General features: G+C 35.6%; 3 protein-coding genes across 7 annotated transcripts in view; 1 reads left to right on the top strand and 2 right to left on the bottom strand.

Annotated features, from left to right (window-relative positions):
* The window catches only part of l(3)76BDm (trafficking protein particle complex subunit 8 homolog l(3)76BDm), a 37,705-nt gene extending 32,126 nt beyond the window's left edge, over nt 1-5,579 (bottom strand). Inside the window, exons 1-5 of one of the 2 annotated variants that reach the window (XM_089651129.1) lie at nt 5,241-5,579; nt 4,996-5,157; nt 3,478-3,766; nt 2,663-2,813; nt 788-973 (exon numbers count right to left, since the gene is read on the bottom strand). In XM_089651129.1, coding sequence (XP_089507255.1) covers nt 788-973; nt 2,663-2,813; nt 3,478-3,766; nt 4,996-5,157; nt 5,241-5,397 — 945 coding nt within the window. In that variant the 5' untranslated portion in view covers nt 5,398-5,579. The remainder of the gene's footprint in view (nt 1-787; nt 974-2,662; nt 2,814-3,477; nt 3,767-4,995; nt 5,158-5,240) is intronic. The other variant, XM_089651130.1, reaches the window with a different exon arrangement.
* An 852-nt stretch (nt 5,580-6,431) lies between these two features.
* Nucleotides 6,432-8,068, top strand: LOC149425449 (ribosome assembly protein METTL17, mitochondrial). Its single transcript, XM_089651128.1, has one exon. It carries the CDS (start codon nt 6,555-6,557, stop codon nt 7,995-7,997), a length of 1,443 nt encoding a protein of 480 aa, XP_089507254.1. The 5' UTR covers nt 6,432-6,554; the 3' UTR covers nt 7,998-8,068.
* A 2,734-nt stretch (nt 8,069-10,802) lies between these two features.
* The window catches only part of tgo (Aryl hydrocarbon receptor nuclear translocator homolog tgo), a 194,821-nt gene continuing 179,772 nt past the window's right edge, over nt 10,803-25,851 (bottom strand). Inside the window, exons 4-13 of one of the 4 annotated variants that reach the window (XM_089650661.1) lie at nt 23,484-23,656; nt 22,327-22,474; nt 20,469-20,660; nt 19,104-19,192; nt 18,259-18,469; nt 17,023-17,173; nt 15,302-15,531; nt 13,845-14,044; nt 12,987-13,182; nt 10,803-12,124 (exon numbers count right to left, since the gene is read on the bottom strand). In XM_089650661.1, coding sequence (XP_089506787.1) covers nt 11,949-12,124; nt 12,987-13,182; nt 13,845-14,044; nt 15,302-15,531; nt 17,023-17,173; nt 18,259-18,469; nt 19,104-19,192; nt 20,469-20,660; nt 22,327-22,474; nt 23,484-23,656 — 1,766 coding nt within the window. In that variant the 3' untranslated portion in view covers nt 10,803-11,948. The remainder of the gene's footprint in view (nt 12,125-12,986; nt 13,183-13,844; nt 14,045-15,301; nt 15,532-17,022; nt 17,174-18,258; nt 18,470-19,103; nt 19,193-20,468; nt 20,661-22,326; nt 22,475-23,483; nt 23,657-25,851) is intronic. The other 3 variants (XM_089650662.1, XM_089650664.1, XM_089650663.1) reach the window with 3 other exon arrangements.

Below are 25,851 nucleotides of genomic sequence, written 5' to 3'. Positions count from 1 at the left end.
ATACTAGCCATGGGAGTGCTGCTGAATCTCCCCCACTAAACTTAGAAATAGAGGGGGCGGCGATGGCGGCAGCCTACAAGATTGAGGTAAAATGGGAGATAGCACAATGGGCCTATGGCCTAAGTGCTCACGGGAACCTTACGTCAACCGTCTCCTATATTAAAAAAAAAGTAGTTCAATACCTACTGACTTAATTATAAACCATATATTTAATGTAACATTTAAAAAAAAATTCAAATAAGAAATTATACAATTGTCCATAGAAAAGTAACCATATCTATGATAATTCTTTTTTCAAACTTTTTGCAGTCCAGTAGGTACCATAATATTGATAATTATAATTTTAGGGAGAATTCATAATTTATGTTATCTCCTGAGAAAATACATATTGGTAGAAACGAGGAACGACTGAACAGCGACGTTAAAAATTAACATAAAATTATTCCATTCACTTTTAGTCATAATTTAAAGAAGACATTGATGTAGTTTTAATGTTTCACTGAGCAGAAAACCGATAGAAGTGTGTTGTAGGTTGGTCTATGTGCTCAAAATAAGCTCAATTTTTCCTTAAGTGATCATTTATGAAATATCGAAATTATTTCTTGAGCAGACAAACAATTTCATTGACTTGTCTGGGGTCTAGAAGCCGAAAGGTCTTGTGCAAATTGGCAACATCAGTTTTTTTTCCGTTCAATTCGCTACAGGTCACACTTCTGGGGATTACCTGTTCGTTGAAATCAGTACGTTAAGTAAAAGCGAAGAGCGTAAGCCGACAACACACACAAACCTGCAAGCAATTATTTTGGAAAGAGCTAGAGTCCGCCTCCTCAGAGGGACTAAGAGGGTGAACCTGCACTGTGGTGGCCCCCGGGGGCCCTGCACCCCCGCCCTCCACTGTCACCACCGGCATCCCCGTCACAGAGGTCATGTCGGCCGGCGTCCGCGGGAGACTGTCCTTGTCTGGACCACCATCCTAGAAACATGCAACACAACAAGTTCATGCATCATATGCCTACTTGAGGAAATGGAATGGACTAAAAATTCAAAATGTTAATCATAGCATTCAAAACATGTCATTGATTATTAATTCCTAGAGAGTCACGCTACGACCTATATAGACTACCAAACAGGAAAACAGATTTCTGGCACAGCACAGCACGACAAGAGGAATGATGAAGATTACTGAAATTTCAAAACAAATTAGAATCTTGAATGTTGTGATTATAATATATCATATAATGTGTTGTACGATTGATGTTGTCTAGCTGACGTGTACTCGGTGTTGCTTGACTTTTCTCTACTTTCTTTAAATACAATATGTATATATTATATATATAGAGCTTTCGGAAGAAATTCTCTAAATGATGGTGAAAACCCTATCAAAATCCGTTGCGTAGTTTAGAAGAACTAAGCGCACAGACAGACACGCATAGTGGCTTTGTTTTATACTATTTAGAGATTATGAAATTCTTTACTCACATGTTAAAATCGTCGTACTAGATAAAACTGAGTTGTGTGTCACTTTAGTCAATATTGTGTTTGAAATTAAATTTGATTGTGATTTCTCTGATCATATCTTCATCAAACTTACTACAAAAACATTCACAATCAACCTAAGATCAGGGTAACCTGGCAAAAGTTGATTCTTCTTACGAGAGCTTAAAGTCAAACAACGTTATCAACAACAACAAAAATACCAATAATTCGAGGGCTTAAAGTCAAACAATGTTAAATACATAATTATTATAGGTACGTCTTTTTCTAGATTGTTTGACTTTAACCCCCGAATTATTCATATATTATTTATCCCAATTATATAATTATTCATATATTATTTATATCCTGGGAATGACCAATTACCACTCCTTAGAGACACATAAAGGTATTGCTCTGATTAAATATTTTTATCTTTTACTAAGGACGGGTTGTTTCGGAGAATTTGAACAATTCATCATATTTCAACGTTCATTTTTGGGTTCTGTGAAAGTCCTATTCAAGTTCTGTTATTATATCATTGTAGGCTAGTTGCTTGACAAAACTGAAATAAAAACAAAACTTGAAAAAATCTTTCACAGAACTTGAAAATGAACGTTGAAATTTGATGAATTGTTCAAATTCTCCGAAACAACCCGTCCTAAATGGTTACATATCTAACAATGAAATTCTGGCTCAAATAAATTTCTTTATGCCAGAGTCTCCCTCTCGACCTTACCTAACCTCCTTTACTGTAGAGCGAGCTGCACCAATTTGTTCATGAACTCACCAGTAGGGAGAACCACGTACTTCCTAAGTGTAGTTGATCAAAAGATTGATATATTTTTCATGTCCTACAATGCATTTACAAGGTTTTTGGCACTGCAAACACATTGTATAAACGGTACAAGTATAAAACCTAGACCCTAATCTGTAATGTTATAAAAAAATTGTACAAATTGAATTAAATCAATAAAAATATGTTTTTTTGTGGATACGTTGTTTGACATAAAGCCCATTACCGCTTGAACTATGATACTTGATATGAGTACTTGTGGAGTATTGAACATAAAACATTCTTTGCCTGTCAGCCACAACCACAAGCCAATCAAACTGTCATTTACAACAGATTCCAGTTGTAACATTTAAGAAGTGATTTATGTAATTGAATAAATTAAGAAAAGCTCACATTGTTATCCATCCTTCTGACGAGGAACTTGTTCCATGGGTCCGGCAAGACACCGCTATCGGGTTCATTGGGATTACGGGAGTTGATGGACAAGAAGAAGCAGTTTCCCGCTCCGTACGTGTTCTTTATTGACTCGTAATATTTTTCAGCCCTGCAAACAAAAAATAAGTAAGAATCTGATCTCAAAACAGAATAAAATTTTGAATCTCAGATTTATATTGAGTACGGCTTGAGAATAATTTTAATACAGTTTGATAGATTATTAGAAATGAAGTTGAAAATAATAAACAGATTTTTTTATTGTATATTTGATATAGAAGAATTAGGTAGTTAACTAACATAATAGGCCAAATAATGTACACATGGATATTGGACGTATGTCCAATGATATTGACGGTCCCGAAGAACAATGTCGGATGTGTAAATTTGTAATTCTGCAGCAGAGCTGTTGAAAGTTTCATTTCTGCATTTTTACTGTATTTAAGATCAAGAAATATAGTGTTGTTTGATATTTTTCAATAACCCCTCTATATTGAAATGGATAAATGCATAGTAAAAAAATAGTAAAACAGTAAAAACGCAGAAACGAATGTTTAAACAGCTCTACTGCAAAACTACAAATTTGCACATCTGACATTGTTCTTCGAAACAGTCAATATGTAATTTGCACATCTGACATTGTTCTTCGAAACAGTCGATATGTAATTTGCATATCTGACATTGTTCTTCGAAACAGTCGATATGTAATAATATTACAAGTGAAATGTACATCGAGGATAAGCTGCAATACAGGCACAGAAATAAATAAAACATACTTATCAATATTTCCCTCCAGTGCGTCGTGGAGAAGAACATAACACCTCAGGACGTTGGCGTTGAACCACTTGGGCAGCTTGGGAGGGGTCACGTTCTGCAGCTGGGAGAGGGTCTGCGCCATGTGTGCCATGCTCTCCGTGGGGCTGGCCTCGGACGTGGAGGCAATGAGCAGACACGACACAAAGTGCTTGGTGTATTCATGGTCCGACGGGAACTGCACGTGGAAGAATGTCTCCCGCCAAGCCTCGAACCAGGGAGTCGAGGTCGGGATATCTATGTTGTAATTTCCTGAAACACACAACCAATAATCAACACCATTGCTAGACAGTGATCGATACAACAGAACAACTGTTTAGAGCGTGACTTTCTCTTCTATTCCGTTCACGGACCCAAAACGCATGAAAAAAATTGATTGAAACACGATTTAGCATATTAAACAATAATAGGCGCTGGCTTTCTCTTCAGAAACCTTAAGTGAGTGTTTTAGACATTGAAATAAAACAAACTTCTTCAATAATCTGATACTTTCTTTTCTATGGCATTCAAGCAATGGCAGCTCGTGACATTTGGGTGTACTAGAGTGCTAATATTACATAAAATGGCATTATTGAATTTGTTGTAGCCGAAAACGAATTCTTTTATTTTCGAACATTCGCTTTTTTGTATGAAGATTTTCAAAAAATCTGTGCGGCGCATGGATAAACTGAAATTTCCTGAAAATCTTCATACAACAAATTGAATTTTCAAAAAAAAAATGATAAATTGTTTTGGACTAAAGTCGAATTTTTCAAATTTAGCACTTTCAAACGTCACGAGCGGCCACTGCATTCAAGTCGAATTGATATGGAATATTAAAGTTCGTAAGGTAATAATTTATGTGCGTGCGCATTTTTTTAATGAAAACAAAAAAATATTAAATTAAACATTTGGTAGACTACTTCATCTGTGCAGAAAATAAATTCGTAAATATTTACCTAACCGCTCAACTTATTTATTATAGGAAACAATTATTTATGTAGAAGTGATGAAATTTATATTCAATCAAGTTCAAAATTTCCCTTATAAAATGCTTCCCTTTGCTGCCATTTTGATTGACGTTACCAAAAATTTCATTGCAATCTTAATACGCACAAATTTCTTAAATAATCAAAACCAAGAACGTAATAACCTATTTTTGGCATGTAAATAATTGTTTCTTGCAGTAATTATTGAATCTAAGGACGGGTTGTTTCGAAGAATTTGAACAATTCATGAAATTTCAACGTTTATTTTCGGGTTCTGTGAAAGTCCTATTCAAATTCTGTTATTATATTATTAGAGGATAGTTGCTTGACAGAACAGAAATAAAAACAGTGCTTGAAAATGAAGATTGAAATTCGATGAATTGTTCAAATATTCCGAAACAACCCGTCCTTAGTGTAATTTTAGTAATATGTGCCTAAAACTGCAGCGGTTGGGTAAATATTTACCAGTAAATAATTATTAATTAAACGAATTTTACAAAGAATACAACATACCAAATTGTAAATTTGTTGTTTTGTCGCTATACGCATTACTGACAGATTCATTCAAAAATTTCCTCGCTAGAATAGGCTGTGGAGGTCTCGTATTCACATTGCAAATCGTCAACTTCAGATTCCGTACGGAGTAGTGAGCGCCAGAAGGATCTTTGAGGTAACCTACAGCAAGAAATAATCACTTCAAAACATAAAATCAAAATAGGGACATGGTAGTAAGGACATCAAAAGATAAACAATATAACCTTCGCAGCTTAACCGACTGAATGGCTGCAGTAGTTCGACGAAGTTCAAATTGTTTTTCTGTGTTATTAAGTCCACCGAAGGACTATTCATAACAGCAATCATGGGCGAGAAAGCATTTTGAATAAATTCTTGCGGAGTTTGGGTTGACTGAGCCATTTCTAGAGCAGGCTATAAGATAAGCTGTCAGTGTGGTAACAAACCGTTCCGGGCAAAAACACACATACGAAAAATGTCAAGCTAAAAAATCATAACTAACTAGGAGAGTTAATTTAAATCATTTCTTTATAAAACTATAAGTAAACATAATTTAATAAACTAAGTGACAGTCGTGCGCCCGACATGTCTGTCAGCTGTTATTTCCCAGAAGTTGTCTATGATCCATTTATTATAATATTAAGATTATGGTAAACATGTCGTGTTATACAGCAACACTAAAGTTAAAAAAAAAATTGTACGACAGAATTAAAAATCGACAAAATGTAGAAAATATACTAATATAAATGAAAATATTGAAATCCATATTTTTTCTCACTTCTCAGCATCAGTATGATTTATTATAAAAAGTATTACGAAATATACATATACATTTATAATATATCTCGATTTTCGCATTACTATTGCGGCCACTAATAAAACCAGCGATCCCACCAACCATCCTTCAATCTACCTAAATTTCAGTAGATTTAACGATTTCGGCAAAAATCTTCCAATGTACAGAAATTTCTTAATGTCAACCGAAATTCTTGAAAACCTACCGAAATTTTGTAAATCGACCGTAATTTTTGGAAATTTACTGAATTCAGTGAACATGCACGAAAGATTTTTAATTTTGGGCATTTTTTTCCGTAAATTACAATGTGGGGAAATTAGGGGGCTTTTCAAAATCCCCCCCCCCCATGGTTCTGAAAATATTATGGGGAATGATAGCTCCCCGAAATTTTCTCTCACCTCCATGAATTCAAATGAAATCGGAAATATCATTACTGAATTAGCACCATAAATTTTCGCTCACCTCCATGAATTCAAATGAAATCGGAAATATCATTACTGAATTAGCACCATAAATACTTTGATAACCTACCTATTGTTGTCTCTAATCTACCTATATTTTTCATCCAAATCTACCGACTTTCATTTTCGCGGTATGGCATCACTGCAATCAACTTAAGATTATTATTCTATGGTGAATATATGCCCGTCAAAAACAATCATTTTAGGTTATTAAAACTTGTGTGAATGCGTTTCAAGGGGTTAAATTTTTATTATACGCGTTATTAATTATTTTTAATACTGTAATAACCCATTATTACAAAATGAACGTGTTAAGGAAAATTGGGGCTATCTCTACAAGACGTTATGCCACAAAAGTAAAGATATCAGTAGAGTTAGAGGATACCATCGATGCTGGTGTAAGTAATGGAACAATTAATCCCAAAAGACATCCTGGTATTGTTACCTCTAGGAACGTTTCATTGCCAGCTAAAATTACTGAAGCAATTAAGCGTGCACTAGGCGATACCCCTGTTAAATCTGTGGTGCGGGATAGCGTAGAGCTCTTCAATTATCTTAAAAGTCGTCATCCTCCGACCGAAGAGAAGAATATAAAACTAAAAAAGCTTGAAATTGCAAATCTTTTGGATGAAACCGAACAAGGAGATCTTACAGAAAAAAGTCAGGAAGATATTGACAAACTAATGGCTAATCGTGAAAAGAAAATTACTAAAATTTTGAATGAAAAATTATACACTTGGAAAGCAATATCCTACGAGAAATATATGTGTTTAAAATATTTGGTAGCGAGAGCAGCTCCGGAGTATGCAGTCCTTCACAGGATATTCACCGAAATAAAAAATAGAGAAATTGATTATAAACCTACCACTTTCTTTGATTTTGGATCTGGCGTGGGGACAGGTACTTGGGTGACTCAGATGTTCTGGAAAGACTCTCTGCAGGAAGTATTTACTGTGGACACTTCTGGGGAGATGAACAACCTCGCACGCCTCATCTTGTGCGACAACCAAGAAGATGGAGAAATTCCCATTAATAAGTTCTACCAAAGACAATTCTTACCTGCCACCCCCACTCCGTATGATATAGTTCTATGCGCCTATACCCTCTTCGAACTTCCATCTGCTCAGAACAGGTTGTTAACTATTTTGAATTTATGGAGAAAAACCAAAGACTTCCTCATAATTGTAGAACAGGGAACTAATGCTGGATACTCTCTGATCAACGAAGCCAGGGATTTTATTTTAGAATGCAAAGAAGATCATCTCGTTGGACACACCTACTCTCCCTGCCCACACGACACGTTATGTCCCCGATTTTTCCAGGATCGCACGCCTTGCAATTTTCCCATGACATTCCAGAAGCTTAAATTAACTGAGAAAAATGAACCAGACAATGAACTGTTTTCCTACATCATTCTGCGTAAAGGAAAACGTCCAGAAAACACAAAGTCGTGGCCGCGAGTTGTGCGGCCGGCACTGATCCGATCCAAGCACGTCATATGTCGGATGTGCTGTGCAGACGGAAAACTTAATGAAGTCATCTTCACAGCCAAGAAACACGGAAAGTCTACCTACAGATGCGTCAAAACCACTAAGTGGGGAGATAGAATTCCTATCAGCATGTCTATGACTGAAGTGGAGACATTGGATAAGTCTGTATCAAGCGAAGGTTCATCACTCGATGATAAGTCCTCAGATCACAAAGAAGAATCTGTTAAAGATGAAACGGCTCCCACGAAGACGTAGATGCATACTACTGTTTATTAAGATAGATTTACTGTACAAATAAAAATAATGTTTTTTTTTTGCTTAAAAAATTTTCTTTTCCTTTTTATTTTTTATTGTATAATTTTGTCTACTTTATCCAAATAGATAGAAACAAAATAGACATGGGCAGATTCATTTGCGGTAGTGAATAAATTAATTAAAATTTCGTTCTACGATTCGATAATTTACTTTAGTTTTTATTTATTTATTATTATTACACGCCCTAATGGGCTTTTACACACCACAAAGTTTAATAGTAGAGTATCACAGTCAGAGGCGGCTCTAGGGATACAGGCGTGGTAGGTCATTTGAAAAAATGTGTGACTAATCTTTATTTGATATTGTGAAAAATGCCCATATATTATTATCTATATCAATAGGTCGCGGACTCTAAATACATATTATGTTAATATGGTAAATTTGAAATAAATACACAATCCATGTACTTGCGGCAAATTATCTTTAAGATTTTAAGTTTTAATGTAGTTGTACATTAAAGTAAATAAAATAAGAGTTCGATTCTATTTGAGAAAGATCTTTTACGTTTTTTGTTTTGTTTCGTTATTCAGCTTCATTCTAAATCGATAACAACATAAATGATTATTCCAAATCTTTCCCGAACTATCCAATTGAAAAACAACCATTGTTACACACACTACAAGCGTGTAAAATGAAAAACCGACATTTGTTTATGTCACCATCTCTATAAAACATATAATATTCATCGTGTTGTCTCCCTCACGGTCATGACCTAAGCGTCCCTAAGCTTTATTCGGTACCTAATTTTTACTTCGACGAAAAATATGTTGCCATCTCGTTTATTCTATGGCGCGCATAGGGACAGAAGATGCAAAAGTGGACATTCTTTAAATTGACCCAGCGAATCGTGTGGACTTGTGAATGAAAGCTTCTATTAGAGACAACAGATGTCACTGCTAGTCACTCGCCGCCGCTGCTGTTTCGCGTTACATTTTAAATAAATTAAGAATAATACCAGTTGTTTTGATGAATTTAATTGATTATTATTGTTGTCTTATAAATTTGGGGGGTCAAACACCAATTGACCTAAGGGAAGAACCGCCACTGATCACAGTTATTATAGATTCTACAAAATTAAAACAATAAAGGAAACATAATACAACGAAAAAATATTAAATGTTATGTTATTATATTATTATTTTTGCAGCTGTCAAGCCGCATCTCCAGCGACCGTTTCCGCAACATCACTTCAAACATTCTCCACACATTCAAAACGGTGAAGACAGGGGAGGGGATTATTTCAATTTTCGACAGCCACTGCGTACTGCGGTCTGTCATGGAGCACGAATAGCATAATATAGTTTTTCAGGTGCACTGAGCGAGTATAATAATTACGAGTTATGAGTTTAATAAATAATGTCATATGGCTGATTGTTTCTATCATGAACTCACCTTTGAATAAAGTTTATTTGAGAGGGCCCAAAAAATCTCCGGAACAATTTTTGACAGCTGCTGTTTCTAGATTCTCAAGTAAGCTTTTATAAGAATCCTTAGTATCGAGAAATCGCAATCGTAATCAACAATAAGTCGCATTTCTGGTGAAATGATGTGACTTCACCATATTGTTTTTTTTTTTAATATCTGGCCGAGTAAATAAAACAAATCTTTGGAAATCAGTTTAATTACCTAAAACAAATCTGTTTTCTATTTTCAATTTCTGATATAAATTAAAATTACTAGTATTTTTCATTCACCAATTATTGCTTATTACATTTTTTTCCACCTAAAAACAACCAATTTTATTTTTGTAGTAAGGCTGAATCCCCACTAGATGGCGCCGAGACATTATATCTGCACTTCTGTGGAAATATTTTGACTTCTATATCATATATTATTATTATGTGGGTTCAATTCCCGTCGGCGGAATTTATTTTTTCTCGGGAGATTTTTTCATTTTGTATGGGTATTTCAAGTAAATAATTATTACTTGTAATAATTTGTTATCCTTTGTACTATGCATAAAAAGCTTGTCTTGAAAAACATTAGTTTATCATTAAAAATATTAACAACTAGCTATACTACACCACGCGTGCTGTGGCTCATTCTGTCTGTGCAGATAGAGAAACATCAGTGCGTGTTGCTTTTACGTCCATTAGATGGCGTTTTTTTTTTAAAGCATCTTTTTACCTGTCACAGATAAATACATAATACATATAGGTACATAAAAACGCACACACAATCGAATGCAACGTTGTGTTAATATTTCAAAGCAATCGGTGAAGTACTTTTGGCGATTTAAGATTATGAACAAACGAATGTTTGAATTTTTATTTATATAGAATAGATTGTTCTCTAATGTATGTACTACATATGTTTATTTCAGCATATTATTTATGAATGTACTAGCACAGACCCATGCAAAATCGGGAAATCACAAGAGTTTAAACAAAATAAAAAATTGCTATGGCCGAGAATCGAACCCCAATCATCTGCTTTGAAGGCAACTATGCTGACCATTACATCACTAACTATTGTAAGAACGGCGGCATAAATTCATTTATGCACTGAAAATATAAGTTTGTATGTTTTTTTTTTAAATTTGAAAATGTTATATATTCACATCACAATCAAAATTATATGTATTGTTTTTAAAATTATTAAAAATACTAATTTTAGTTGTGTCTGTAACACTGGTTGAATGAACTCTAAAACTAGGAGTTGCTTTGAATTTAAGTATAATTTAGTATTTTAACAGAATTTTTTTTTTCATTTTCAAAATGCAGCCGATTTGTCGAGAGTTCAAAATGTCCATAATTGTTCAAGGGTCTGCGCTAGTGTAATGAATAATAAAGTGATTGTGTTGTTTATCAAGAAGAAAAAAGCCATGTTCATAGAACTAAGATTTATTTTTTACATAAATTTTCATTGCAAGTATTAAAGCATGATCATATTAAAATTTAACAAAATTCATGTGGTATCAACAACCTGCACTCAAGTCGAAAATAAAACTAACAAGAGTCTGAAAATTTGGTTAATTAAAAATTAAATATTACAAGTCAATACGTGTATAAACAAAAAACATATCAAAGATAAAATGTATAATCTCTCGCACTCCCGGGGATGTTAAACTTATTCAATATAATAATACAAATACAATGTGGATGATTCTTACAACTAACAAGTTACCAGTTACTTTGTGCCGTCGACTATTACTTCACGTAACTGTCCACCGATAACTTAGCAATCAATCTTCAAGTGTTCACTGCGTTAAACAAACTAAAATATGTACTCTTAAAAACCTTACAATTTATATATATTATATTATCTTCTCTCACAATCACTTCACAAAACACACATCACAATAAAAACAAGTTATAAAATATGTAAAATTATACATTTTCTTTGTCAGTCGGATGAACAGCTCCGGAGAGAGTCCTTTGTTCCCCGACTACTCTAATTCCTGCACACTGAGTTCTGGTGGCACTCATATTCCTCTTTTCCCACTTGATACCTTTATACACTCCGGAATCATTCCAAACTGTCGTAAACACACCTGGATAACTTGTATTCCTGGAGCCAATGTAATGCCAGTTATCTTATGAAATCATATCATTGAACGGAGGCATTTTAAATCCCGGCATTGCCAACAATCTGCAACTGGCAATTTGAATAAGAATAAAGTTTCAAGTGCAGCATTATATATTATAATCTTCACGCATAAATTGGCAGCGTCGCAGTTTGTACAGGTTTTAATATTAATAGGTCTCTACTCGATGTGGTTGTTGCGTATGTTCCATTTCTGAACAACACTTCGGAAAGATGTCGAACGTGGTTTTGTATTGTAAACATTTCATCAACACTATTCAAGATTGTTATTGAGCTCGTTTTATTGTTCATGAACACGCCTGATGTTGGTGTTGAAGATGTAGTGTTGCGGCTAGTCCACTAGCACTACTCGAAGTTGGTGTTGAACATGTTGATGTTGAGGTCCTCGAAGGCAGCCCCGGGTCCCTGGTCGAGCATCTGCAGCATGTCGGACAGCTCCTGGGGCTGGTGGCCCTGCGGCTGGTGCCCCTGAGGGGCAGGGCCGCCTTCGCCCCCTCCGCCGCCCTGCCATGACCACATGCCTGGAACAATACATCATTGTATTAGTATTGTATTATTAAATATGGCACAAGTCCATTATATTATAATATACCTTCTCAATGAGCCAGTGGAATGATAAATAATAAGTCATCAAATTATCATTGTTTATAAAAGAGACAAGAGATAGCTACTACATAGCAAATTACTAAAACAGGCAATAAATTATGATTCCCATAATGAAGACTTCTGAAAAATGAGAGGACTTATTGTATATTGTTGTGGATATTGCAACATACTCCCTTTACAACCGGCTTCATACGAACTTGAGTAAACTTTGATAGAAAATAATCTTGTTTCGGGAGCCAAAGCGATGTCCATCGAACGTGCGGAAGCTGCTTATATAGGGTAACTTCATACGTACATGCTTCAACCAGTAAGACACCCAGCTCCATGTGATCACAACTGAGAGCTTTACTAGTGTGTCACAATTCAGAAATTTTATGCCGGTTGTTAAGGGATTCCACCCAAAAGGTGTCATCTTTGTACTGTGATGGTGTTAATAATTTCGACACTTCGAAAGTGTCTAAAAATAATAGAATGTTTTGAAAACATCCTGGCCACAATGTTATGTTCAATGTTTTGAAAACATTTTGCCAATTTTAGCTTATTGCAATTTTTTTCTCTCATGATCAGCCTCGCTCATACATAATAAATACATTTAAACAAAGTGAGATATTGCATAAAAGCAAGCAGATTTTACGATCACCGCTGTGCATAGATGCGGTTTGCAGCTGCATGATTGGATGATGTCGGTGACACTTTTGTGCACGCAGTTACATACTAATAAAGGTTTATGGCCCGCTTTATTCACTTATGAAGTACAAAGGGGTATGTAGGGGATACCTGGCGGGGGGTTGTTGGGCTGCTGCTGGTAGTGGTGCTGCAGGTGGGTGTGGGGAGCGTGGGGGTGCTGCGGGGGACGCTGGTGCAGCTGCGCATAGGTGGGCGGTGCGGGGGGCACAGCCGACGGGGAGCGTGCTGGGGAAAGGGGTGCCCCACCGCCCCCGTACTGGTAACCCTCCGTCACGGCTGCTCCCTGCTGAACATACAATAATTATACTTATTAGTTTATGTATAAAGAGCAAAGAAGAAACAAAAGGTTTTGTACTTTTTACAAATGTATTTTTTTATGGTGGGCTGTTTATTGCACATAGTGTTGAGAAGATGCACTAGAAATGTCTCATACAAAAATGTAGCCTTTTCTCTGAAATTCTCTAGACAACCCCATCCCCCTCAGGATACAAAAATATTCTGGGGAAAATATAATTTGTCTGTACAAGATTTTAGCTCCTTTTTGCTCTTTCACACCTCATCTCATTTGAGGTGGGACACCTCAATCACTTCATTTCAGTATTCAAGTACTTCATACAAACTCATTCTGAAATCGTGTCCTACCCAACACATATTGCACATGCCCCTCAACTGCACTAAAATTATTTAAAAAAAAGTTTAAATAGCAAATAAAATTATGATACATGAAACCAGCTCTATTACACGGCTTGTTCTGTGTTTCAACACACTTTTTTTTCTCTGAATTGAAAAATAAGGTACAAACATAATGGTGTCTTTTTTGGCAGTTAAATGTTTATTTACCTGAAGATTCTAGACATAAAGTATTTTGAAAACCAGTCTTGAGTTTTTTTTGCTTCAGCACACAGTTTTCTGCCGCATAGTTAAGATGAACTAAAAATAAGGCTTCACCTGTCTTAGGGAGTTATTCCAGTGTATGGTCTGCTGCGTGGGGCTGGCGGGCTTGTGTCTAGGGGGGCCCGGGGGAGCCTGCGGGGAGCCGTACGGTGAGGGGTCGCCCCCAGCTCCCCCGCTGCTGTAGCCTCCCGGCCCTCCGCCCGGATAGCCCCCCTCGTGGCCGCTGGGTGGCCGCCCACTGCCACCACCGCCGCCTGGGAATTACAAACATTTCATGATTAAGGCGATGCACTACGTCGTGAAATATTTTAAATTGAGCCGCTATCAATAACAACCCTTACGTAGATGGCGATAAGGAATTCCCGCTTAACACCATCCGCCTGTTTTGATTTATGCAAGAAAAAAACATGGCCAAAAAGTGCCTTTTATTTTATTTTGTGGATGTTCAGGCATAATTATTTAATTTTTTTTCGATCATTTTATAAATAACTTAAATTGCCACATTATACAATAAAATCATAACCGAAAATGGGTTCGTAAGTAGGAGATTTTGAACTTTAAAGCAGTTTTCATAGGCCTTTATACTATTTTTTCTGGGCTTATACAAAGACTTATCTAAAAAATACTCTATTATTTCAAAGGCCAAGATGTATTCTACTCGCAGTATTTAATTAAAGCATCTGAAACATTTCTACGCGACCAAATTTTCAAACCAAAAACACATGATTTTGCATTACTACGTATGGCATCGCCTTAAGGCGAAGCTTAATGCCAAATCACTTTGTATTTTGATTCATCTTTATTACGAATTGGTGTACATTATGAATACAAAAAAATATGCTTTAAATAAATTGAAGGTTTTTATATCGCTTCGCTTGAGTAGAATACAAATAAATATATAAATTACTCAATAAAATATATAAATGAAAACTACTAAAAAAAAATTTATTTTCAATAGAAATGTATGAACGCATAAAGGAAACAATTTTTTTTAAATACAGTATTACATATAGCTAAGATTATCTGTGACAGTTTCACTTGATTAAATTTTTTGTTTTCTTATAAAATTATTTACAAAATAAATAAAAACCAGTTATTTGCTTGAAAAAGGTTGCTCGTCATAATGTGCCAAATTTATAGAACCTAAAAATATGGGATAAACGGCGAAATCTACGTGGATTCGTTGGCTTTAAGCCTCAGTAACCAGTGTTCACATGTTTCCATATTAATATATTGAGGAATGATATCATTAATTAAATTGAATTGCCAAATCAAAAACTGAACACCCATCACTCGAATGGTTATAAAGCTTGATTTTGTGCTTTCAACTAAATAATGCAAAATAACGTCGGATTACTGAGAGAGTAGCAACTGCGCAAGAAATTATAATATGTTATATATTATAATATAGAACCCGTTGGCATTCCTCTACCAGTTCAGCATACTCACTGATAAGTTTTAACCTAAAGGTCACATTGACACGGAGCAAGTGTGAAAGTAAGTGGACTAACCGGCCAGTATATCCTGCTGCATGTTTTGATGGTGCACGAGCTGCGGCGGCAAGTGGTGCTGGGGGGGTGCCGGATGGTGCTGCGGAGGGGGCGGGTGGTGCTGGGGAGGTGCCGGGTGGTGCTGGTGGTACAGCCCCGAGGGCGTGTCGCGGTGCCGCTGCGCCAGCGAGTAGTCGTACCCCTCTCCGCCACCCACTCCCACAGCGGCTCCAGCCTCTGAGTGTAAGGACCTGGAAATATATACTTCAAGATTAAGAAAGCACCAAGCCAAACAGAAAAAGGATATTCCGTAATGATGAAAAATAAATAACAATCATTGGTACTCTTCTTCTTCAGTAATGAATAATAACTATTTAAGGTTGTACCGCTGAGAGTTACGTTGTAATATTCTCTTTTTATGATATGTTATGTGACATTAATGAAAAAAAGGTAGAGGTTGAAGGTATCAGCAGTATATTTTTATATTGTATAATGATTGTGGTCAAATTCTATAAGATATCTAATTTAATATCGTCAGTATTCTTCGAAAAATAGTTCAGAACAAATTTGAAGTGTTTAGAAATTCGTAAATAATTAAAGTTTGGAAGCGTAGAATAAATTAGCATACAATCAAACAAAATACTTTGCAATTTAAAAACATAACCTTTATTTGTAAGGAAAATTAAAAACAAAGGTGCTTTAAATACGAATAAAAAATTAAAAAATAACCCTAAATACACACTTTGGAAAAATGGACAATTTTTCGAAAAATTCCAACGATACATATTTGGAATTTCAGAAAAATATTAAATTTTATCAGGCAATGGCTAACAGTACTCGTAATTAAATTTAACTGATCATAATTTTTTATAACTTGAATGAAATATGATTCATATTTACGTACACATATGATAAAGATAAACGGTCTTACTAAAAAATGTGGTGAAAATTTTATTCACTTGATAAACAAACATGTATGTGAAAACCTTTGCTTCGGTCTGAAAATTGAAATATACCTAGACATTTTTATTGGTAATAATTCTAAAAAGAAAGTGTACGGTCTTTGCACAATGTTTAACTAAAACACTTTTAAACGATTGTGAAGTCATTTTTCTTTAATAAGGCTGAAAGCATTTTATTATATTACGTAATTACTAACAGGCGCTTAAGGCGATGCAACAAATCGTGTCAAATTTGAAATAGGGCCGCTAACAATAATACTTCTTATGTAGATGGCGATAAGGTTTAAATTCCCGCTTAGCCAACTGTTTTGATTTATACAAGAAAAAGTATTGCCAAAAAGTGTATTTTATTTTATCAAGTTCAGGCACAAATTTTTCACAATGATTTTTTAAAGAACTTAATTTGCCACATTATACAATAAAACCATAACCGAAAAGGGGTTCGTAAGTCAGATATTGTACTCGATTGTAACAAAGGCCAAGATGCATTCTACTTGTAGTATTTAATGAAAGCATCTAAAATACTTCTAAGCGATAGAATTTTCAAACCAAAAACACATGATATTGGTTTCAAAATAATGTGGACTAAAGATGGTCTAAAGAATTGGATTACTTCCTTGCACATAATCATACCCATTGGGCATTCCCGAAGGAGTTCACCTGAACATAAAATTTTTTGCCAATTCTCGATTTGTTGAAAATCTACCAATAATGATGTATCATTTCAGCATTATGATGGGACAACAGTAAAGAACCGAGAGCGGCTGAAGGTGGACTCACTTGGCGGTGGTATTTGTGCAGACGATGTACTCCACATCGTCAGTATAGGGATTGAGGAAGGCGAAGGCGGAAGTGCGCAGCCAGATCCACTCTCTGTTCTTGGCACGGAAGCGGTACATCAGGGATATCACCTGCCCCTTCAGCTTCAGAACTGGAAATAAAGATTAAATAGTTTCATTAGTATCAAACAATGTGAAAATACTACATTTATAATTCTGCAATAAATTTATAATAATAATCATGTCGTTCTTTGTTGACTGTTTTGTTTCTCACATTGATCTAAAGCAACCCGCTTTGTTATAAAATGTCCGACACAAGTGACGCCGTGATTTTAAAGTCTCGATGACGTGAGTGGTAACAACCACTGTCAATACACAAGTACCGGTGCTGTACCAATATCATCGAACTTAAGAAGCCAATGCCCACTAATGTGCATAGAATTCACAGACTTACCCACCGACGGCTGTCTATCACCTGGATGGAGGAATTCTTCAGAGTGCTGACGGTGCGACAAGCTGTTAAGAAGATAATGGAGTTCGGTCTAAATTTAAGAGATCAACGGGATCCAAACTCGTCAGTGGTAGTAGTGGGATAAGGTATTTTTTAGTATACAGGGTGTATCGGTATCAATTAAAAAAATATATATATATTAAAAATCCACACTCCATCACTGACATTGGCATTGTTTCTCGTGTTCAACAGCTGTTATTAGAAAGTGTGTCAAAAAGCGTCCTCGCTCTTTCATACACACTAAATAATAATAGTTAAAAATGAGACGAATGGTGCCATCCCATTTCGTTGTGATTGTAAAAGCGCGCCAATGTAGGTACGTTCGTACATTATTCAACGAAACTCGAATAAAATATGGCCAGATGGGTTTTCAAACTTTGACAAAGGATAAAACAACAATGGAAAAAACAAAAGGATAAAACAACATTCACAACAAACAACATGTGGTGAAAATATGAATAAGAAATTTTTTATTAAAAAAAAATGTTACCGGACAGCAAAGTGCCCATAACATTTTTTAGTCCAAATGTGCTAAGGAATAGCTGGTTAAAGTTTGTCGGGTACGCGCCGATACACCCTGTATAAAGCATAAATTTAGATCAATTCAGTTGATAAATAAATACACTCTATGGACGCGGTAGACAGATGGCTACTGACATCAGCATAATTCTTCGGCAAATTACGGAGCTATAGTCTGACTCCTACAGATCAATTAATAAAAATCACCTTGTTCAAAGTTCTCCTTCATGTGCGTCTGGTCCTCAGGGTGGAAGAAGTCAAAGCAGCTCTTGCCCAGCAGGTCCTGGGGGCTGTAGTTGAGCAGGGTGGACACGCGCTGGTCCACGAAGGAGAACTTCCCATCCAGCGAGTGGCGCGAGATGAACTCCGCCTGCCCACTGGAGCTGGACAGGTCCGACGCGCTGGGAGTCGACGTTACCTGGAATGGAGAACAGTGTCCAATATTACTGACTTAAGTGATAACATTTCAATAATGTGGATATGGTGTTATTATGCACAATTTTGGGTGGCCACAAAAATATACGAGTATTCTAAAATAGATAACCTCCAGAGCAGTTTTCACATTCTTGTCTTATTTAAAAAAAGGTAATCTTGGGGCCTAGTTTAATAATCGTTTTCTATTTTTTGATTATCCAATTTGTGTTAATGCCTTCAGGGTTCGTTAATAATAAGGTAGTAGGGAGGGGAAGAATAAAGGAAAGAGTAGGGTGGGGGGAGTCTCTGGCTGTTCAGATCTGGTCACCAAACACGGCTAAAGTCATTTCAAGCAACGTTTTAATTCTGAATGGTGGCCTAACACCAGGGCAATACTGAGAGTATCTTCCATTTTGGAACGTGCCCCAATTAAATTATATATTATTTTTAATCAATCAACGGAAGCTGTCAAAATTATACAGATTATCACAAAACCTCTCTGGGACTACTATACAGTCTGATAAATGTATTTTTCTCCTTTTTATGGGATGCATATATTTACAGCCTCTATGTCTGGTTGCTACCGTAGACTAGAGAAGAGAGATGAAGAATAATGGAGGATGTGTATAATAGAGTACCTGTAACCGGCCAATGGCGACCAAGCAGCAGTGTGAAGCGTGGGCCTCGTCCTCCCCCTGTCTCTCCATCTGTACACCTGGAAACAGATCTGATAGCCTCATACTTAAAACACAGTCACACAATTAAGTGCCATGCTCTATTGACTAACAAACAAACTAACAAGTACTATTTAGAAAACATTGCAATCATTCAATAATATTAGCAATTTAAAAAAAAAAACAATTGTATGTGTTATTAAATTAGTTGGATGTATACATTTTATCGATAAAGGATTTGATTGCAAGATTCTAAATGTGTCTTTGATTAAAATAAATTTTATTCTATTGTCAATAGATGGCACATGTTCGAAGATTGGACTTAATCTAATGAATAAAAAAAGTACATAACATTATTGCATTTTTGATATGATGTATGTATCCACGATGCTAGAAAAAGTGATTTTAAGATCATGTAAAAATACACAGTCAAAATATGTACAACAGAAAATTTTGTGTATAAATTTGCTTTCGCGTTTTTCAGTTCAATCCCATACAAATAACATCAATTGTTCACATCTCATTTGTAACCTTTTCACTGTGTTCCCAATGTACATAAAATATTAAATGTAAGCTGCATTCCAAAAGTTTCTTTACTGTCAAACAAACTTATAAAAAGATAGACACTGCAGGCAATACGGTAATAAAATAAGTGACTTGATAATGTTGATGCGTTTAACTGAATCTCAATTCCAGCAAGAAGATTTTTCTCTAAGTTGCCATTCTCTGTAATGGACACTTGATTACTTATGGACATTGTAATATCCTAATGTCTAAATTTTCCAAAGATCATACATCTTGCAGCCATCATGTATCATATGCTAAAGCATGCACGCAACAGTGGGCTCAGATTTCTTATTATTAAAAGCATCCCACGTCAATCCAAACATGATAATACAAAACACAATATATATAGGAGGTATCCAGAAACTTAGTACAAGCGAATCTGGTGAATGCTGGTATCACAAAGAGAACCCAAAATATGTTTTTTTTACAATCTGAGCAATTCAATTTTTTTTTTAAATGGTTAAAAAAAAATTTGTAGCCGGGTCCACACTTCGCCGCACTTTAAAAGTCATTAAACAGCTGATATTAACCTCCTAGTTACCGTTTTTTTTTTTTTAAATTTGACTTTGGAAACGATTTACTTGAAAACTAAAGCTCTAATCAAAAAAATTTATGCAACAAAATCGACTCCAGATGTGATGTAGATTCACTAGTTTCCTGTTTGTACTACGATTATTCGGACACTGTATATTCCATTCAGAGATCCATTATGTACACAGTTTGTTCTCATTCCGTTCAGAGGACAGTAGCGGTCATGCTCACCAGTGGGAGGCCAATTTTTGATATATCCGGTGCAGTGCACGACGGCGTAGTTATGTCCGTCGCGTGCGGGGCCCAGGGAGTTGCGCTGCTTGAGGCGACCCAGATGACCCCCGGCGCCCCCGATCTCGCCACCGCCCACCTTCATGCGGCAAATGAAGCCTCGGCGAGAACCCATGCAGAGGCGCATGGAGGCTACAACAAAAAGGGAACATGTCATAATGATAAAAAGCTTTTGATAAATGTGTCTACTACATCTCTGTTATTGACATTTTAACTGCTTTTTTCGAGGGGAAATAGTAGTTAACAGCCTTTAACACAAAACCAAAATCATGTAAAAGAATTGGAAAATCTATGATTCTCGGGTAGATTTAAGCTATAAATAGTTTTTCAGGGATTTCGGTAGGGTATATTTAAGCTATAAATCATTATTCAATGATTTCAGTAGGGTAGATTTAAGTTATAAATCATTATTCAGGGATTTCAGTAGGGTAGATTTAAGTTATAAATCATTATTCAGGGATTTCAGTAGGGTAGATTTAAGTTATAAATCATTATTCAGGGATTTCAGTAGGGTAGATTTAATCTATAAATATATTTTTCAATTAATTACAATTTTCAAGTTACATGTGATTTATAAAGTCCAGCCTACGGCGCGGCTAATACATTTGTGTGATCGAGCGGCACCTAATATTCAAATCAAAGTTTCGTGGAATCTATAGGTCAAATGGTTCTCAACCCGACTTTAAAATGTGACTTATTCTTTATTCCCTTGACATCTGTATAGTATCAATTAACAAGAGAAATCATTGTTTATTCTTTTGTTCAAAATAAAAGATGAAACTCTCGCATTTTTGTAAATATTAGAAATAAATATAGATAACAACATATTGTTTATTCTTTTGTTCAAAATAAAAGGTGAAACTCTCGCATTTTTGTAAATATTAGAATTAAATATAGATAACAACATATTGTTTACAATTTTGCATTTATATCTAATTTGACATCTAACATTTGACATTGTTCACCATAGTGAACATTTGCACTTAGATGCTGTATTACCTAACTTTGGCAATGTTTACTGTTTTAAACATAGTTTTTCGGAAAATCTTAAAATGCCAGATTTTATTCTATTTTTCCTCTACTTATTTTTGAGGCGGAAATCCAATTAAGCAGTCAAATCATTGAAGTTTAATTGTGTCATTTTTGTCAAATTAAGGGTTAACCCCTGGGGTATTGTTGTGCCTTTTAATACACAGAATCTACACCGAGAAAAGTAGAGTATTTTGTGCACAATATAATATTTTTTCTTTATCCTTTTGCATAATGGTGATATATATGGTAAGAAGCAACACCAAGCTTTGTATTTGCATTTAACCTTCCAGCGGGCGTGCTGTCGCGCTTGAAGAAAACATAAGCTTTCCAAAACTCGGTGTTTGTCGGTTATGTGCACTGGATAAGAAAAGATCCTCAGCATCAATGAAGTGTTGCCGTTGCCAGTCCTTTACATGCAAGAACCATTCTTCAGTTGAGGTGGTTTGTAACAATTGTAAGAATGGGAATATTGATTCTGACTAAATAGGTCGATAACAAATTTTGTTTTGAAATATTAAAATGTTAGTGTTGCTTGGTTTTTTTTAAGAAAGTCAAATTTTTTTTTAAGTACTGCCTATTAACATTCTTCATATCCTTAAAAAATTCCCTAACATTTGTATAAAGAAAACACCACTTACATGGAGAAAACTTGATGACGTAAAATTTACGACAAGCTCAAGGGAAATTTCTCAACGCGCCCACTGGAAGGTTAAAGGGTTACCTTAGACACTTAGTTACATAATTTAGATAATAATGGATATCTTACATTGATGTCCCTCCTTCTTAACAGTGCCGGTCTTGAGGTCTAATATCCGGCCTGTGTTCTGCGGCTCCTGGGTGCTGAGCTGCTCGCGGACCTTCTCCACATCCTCGGGGTGAACATTGTCGTACATGCAGGACCCGTACCATTCACTCTGCAAAAGGAATTCAGTAATTACTTCCCGGCCTTCCTCTACCCATTTCCTTCCCTTTCCCACTTCCTTCTGCGCAGCAACATACCTCAACAATTAGGGGTGACATAGTCCCAATGGCTCTGCAGAAAATTTCTAATTGTAAACACATACACGCATGACACTGGTGAATCTAGATTCGCATAAAAAAGCCAAAAAATAAAAAGTCAACTAAAGGGTTAAAAAACTTTTGGAGCCGGATTATTTTACAAGACCTTAAACAGCTGATATTAACCCCCTGGAGACCGATTTATTACAAAAGACCAAAAAAATTCCAACTTCAGACTCAATTTATTCAAAAACGAAATCTCAAATAAAAAAAAAATTATACCACAAAATCAACTAAAAACGAGATATTTTTTTTCATAAGAAGCAATTACTTTGTGGTTAGACATTATATTTTTTTAAATAAATCAAACACTTTGTATTTAACCACGAATATTTAATAATAAGTTATTATTATATCCTGATGAAGCTTGCTTGAAGCGAAACCGGTCGATGTGTAAAATAATAAATATTCGTGGTTAAATACAAAGTGTTTGTTTTATTTTTTTTTTTAAATTTTTAAAATGAGATTCACCAGTTTTCGCTTGTACTACGAGTTTCTAGACACCGTGCATACATAGGCTGACAGGATGAGACTTTAGATTCATAAGCTATAGCAAAAATGATATAAAACATTTGCTTTACGAAAACTTTTTTATGAATCATATTTATTTTTCAAAAATTTTACCATGCTTTACCTAATTCATCTCACACATACGGCAAACACCGATAATTGCGTCACTGATCCCGGTGACATTCCATTTGTACACGGTTCGCATTTGTCATCGTTCCATCGATACAGCTGCTGCGTTTCCTTTCTGCAATGTGCATTCCTTCGAGAAACATCATCAGTTTTTCTGTAATCCTTCACACAACATCTCCAAAGATACATTTCTGACGGACTATGGATGGTTAACTGTTTGTTTACCTGCGAGTAGTTGAGCACGGGCGCCACGGAATCAGACACGTATATGACTCGGCCGGTGTCGCAGCTCACCACAAACAGGAAGCCATCAGCTGCTTCCAGGATCAGGTGCTTTAGCTCCTGGTCTGTGAGGAAGGAGGGCTTGTAGGTGCCGTCGCTCGAGGTGTTTCCCGTACCTGCAAAATATAAACAAAAAAACTTGCTATCAATATAAGTGTTTTTTTTTAATAAATCTACAGTTGCCCTAACCAAAAATAAGATTTTTCAAAAGTGGATACCGCGCAAAAGTCTCAACTGCCTGCAGCCTATAAAGTTGATATTTATACTCGATACTTAAATTTTCTGTATTTTTTAAACTTTTTTGCAGTTAAAATGTACCTGAAATTTCTTTACGTTTCTTGTTTTTATGTTCAATTTACAATGCAAACGAAAAAAAAACAAATTTCCCAGAAAAATTTGACATTGGATAATGTTGATTTTTGTAAGACGATGTTGATGTTGTAAGACTGAAGGTAGTTAGGAAATGAAGGAGATGGGGATGAGGAAGGTGGGTAAGTAGCGGGCTATTCAGATATGATCACCAAACATGACTAAAGCCATTTAAAATTTCAATACAGAATTGCGGTCATTTACCACTTTTTCTTTCTCAACTCCGACAAAAAAGTATTGTAGTGTAAAATAAATTGATGAAAATAACAATCTAAGAAAGAACTAACACTAACAATTTGTAGAAAAAATAAGAAAAGTATTGAATGAATTTCAAATCCGTCGAAATAAACACAACAGAATGTTGGACATCCATACACAGAATTCATAAAAAACAGATTTCATAAAAACATAGATCATAATTTCACAATATGGGAAACAGATCATTGATCATCTAACATTACTATTTGGAACACAATTTGTTGTTGTTTTATAAATCCTAAACAAAAATTGCGGTTCACCGTTGGTAATAATATTCTACAGAATAGAAAATGGTAATATAATATTGTACGTATCTGAAAAAAAAATTAACCGAGACTACGAAATACTAGTTTTTTCAACCAGTAACAAAAAAATGTTACTTTTTATCGGCGTAAGAAATAATAATACGACGTACGACCGAATGAAATCAAATGATTAAATAATTACGATTTTGGCGTAAAAAGTATCCACGGGCTTTATAAGCGTAACAAGAAAAATAAGTTTCGTAATTGTAAATAATTCGTTTTAATAACTTAATCCGGGCGAACGCGGATAATCGGGGTTACATTCTTCGTCCACGAAAAGTAGTTTGTAGGCGGAGCGAACTGAGGATGAGATAATAACAGCTAACATACCCAGTCTGATACCCTTGCAGGTAGGCCTGCTTAAGCTGTTCTTCTGAGATATCGCCCAATACTGATTTAATATTTGTCTGCCGGCATTATGATGTTTTCACCGTTCCCTGGTATTAGAATATATGTCGCGGACGGAACTGACGCGGTCTTTTGTCGAACTAAACACTTAAATCAAATTGATTAGGTAGGTGTACGTGTTTGAGTGAATCAATATAATTGTTTTTAAACAATTTATTTTATTAATTCACAGATTTCTTGATACCAAACAAAAATATTGAATAATTTGTAGTTGTGATCTGTTACAAAAATCTTTCTAAAGGGGTTTTACGTTTTCAAAAACGGGTTTATTTATTTTTACAAAACTTCAAAAAGTTTCCCATAATTACCAGATCTTAGAGCTTGGCGTGCAACCGGCGTTGGAACTAGGGACAAAACAGCGATATCGACAATCGATGTCAAAAAATATTATTCCGATACCGGCGATACCAAATATGTGGTAATATCAGATGATATTAGCGGGATTAAACGTACGTTTCAGAACGATTCCGGGCGCCCTGAATATCGAATATATCGAAACTAATATCTACGGATCGATATATCTGATATCTGGCGGTATCACAGTATTTGAACTGTTGTGAATATATTAGGGCCAGGCCTACTTGCAGGCGCAACGGGTTCAAATCCCAGCGTGGGAATGGCGCCCGCCCCGAATATCAACCGACCCGACCTAATACTGTACCGAGCAACCAAAGATCCACACTTCACGGGCACGTACCTCTAGTATCGACACGGCGTTTAGTGCTTAATTGATTTTTTAGGTCACGCTCTGTTTGAGACAGAGATTTTAAGGCGAGATTGATATTTGAATGATTTCAATGATTTGAATGACAGACATTTCACACGAGCGAGCGAGGCGAAAAAATCCGCAAAGAAATAAACCAATGATTAATATTAGTATGCTTCGAATTTTATGAGATCGACTGATACCGATTTTGTAAGGGTCATGGAGATGATAATTAGTTTTTTTTATAAGTCTGTGAATTATATAC

The sequence above is a fragment of the Hesperophylax consimilis genome, chromosome 3 (genome assembly GCF_061612785.1).
Source record: "Hesperophylax consimilis isolate HC1 chromosome 3, BYU_Hcon_1.0, whole genome shotgun sequence".
Classification (NCBI taxonomy): domain Eukaryota; kingdom Metazoa; phylum Arthropoda; class Insecta; order Trichoptera; family Limnephilidae; genus Hesperophylax; species Hesperophylax consimilis.
This window is presented reverse-complemented; position numbering and strand designations above follow the sequence as displayed.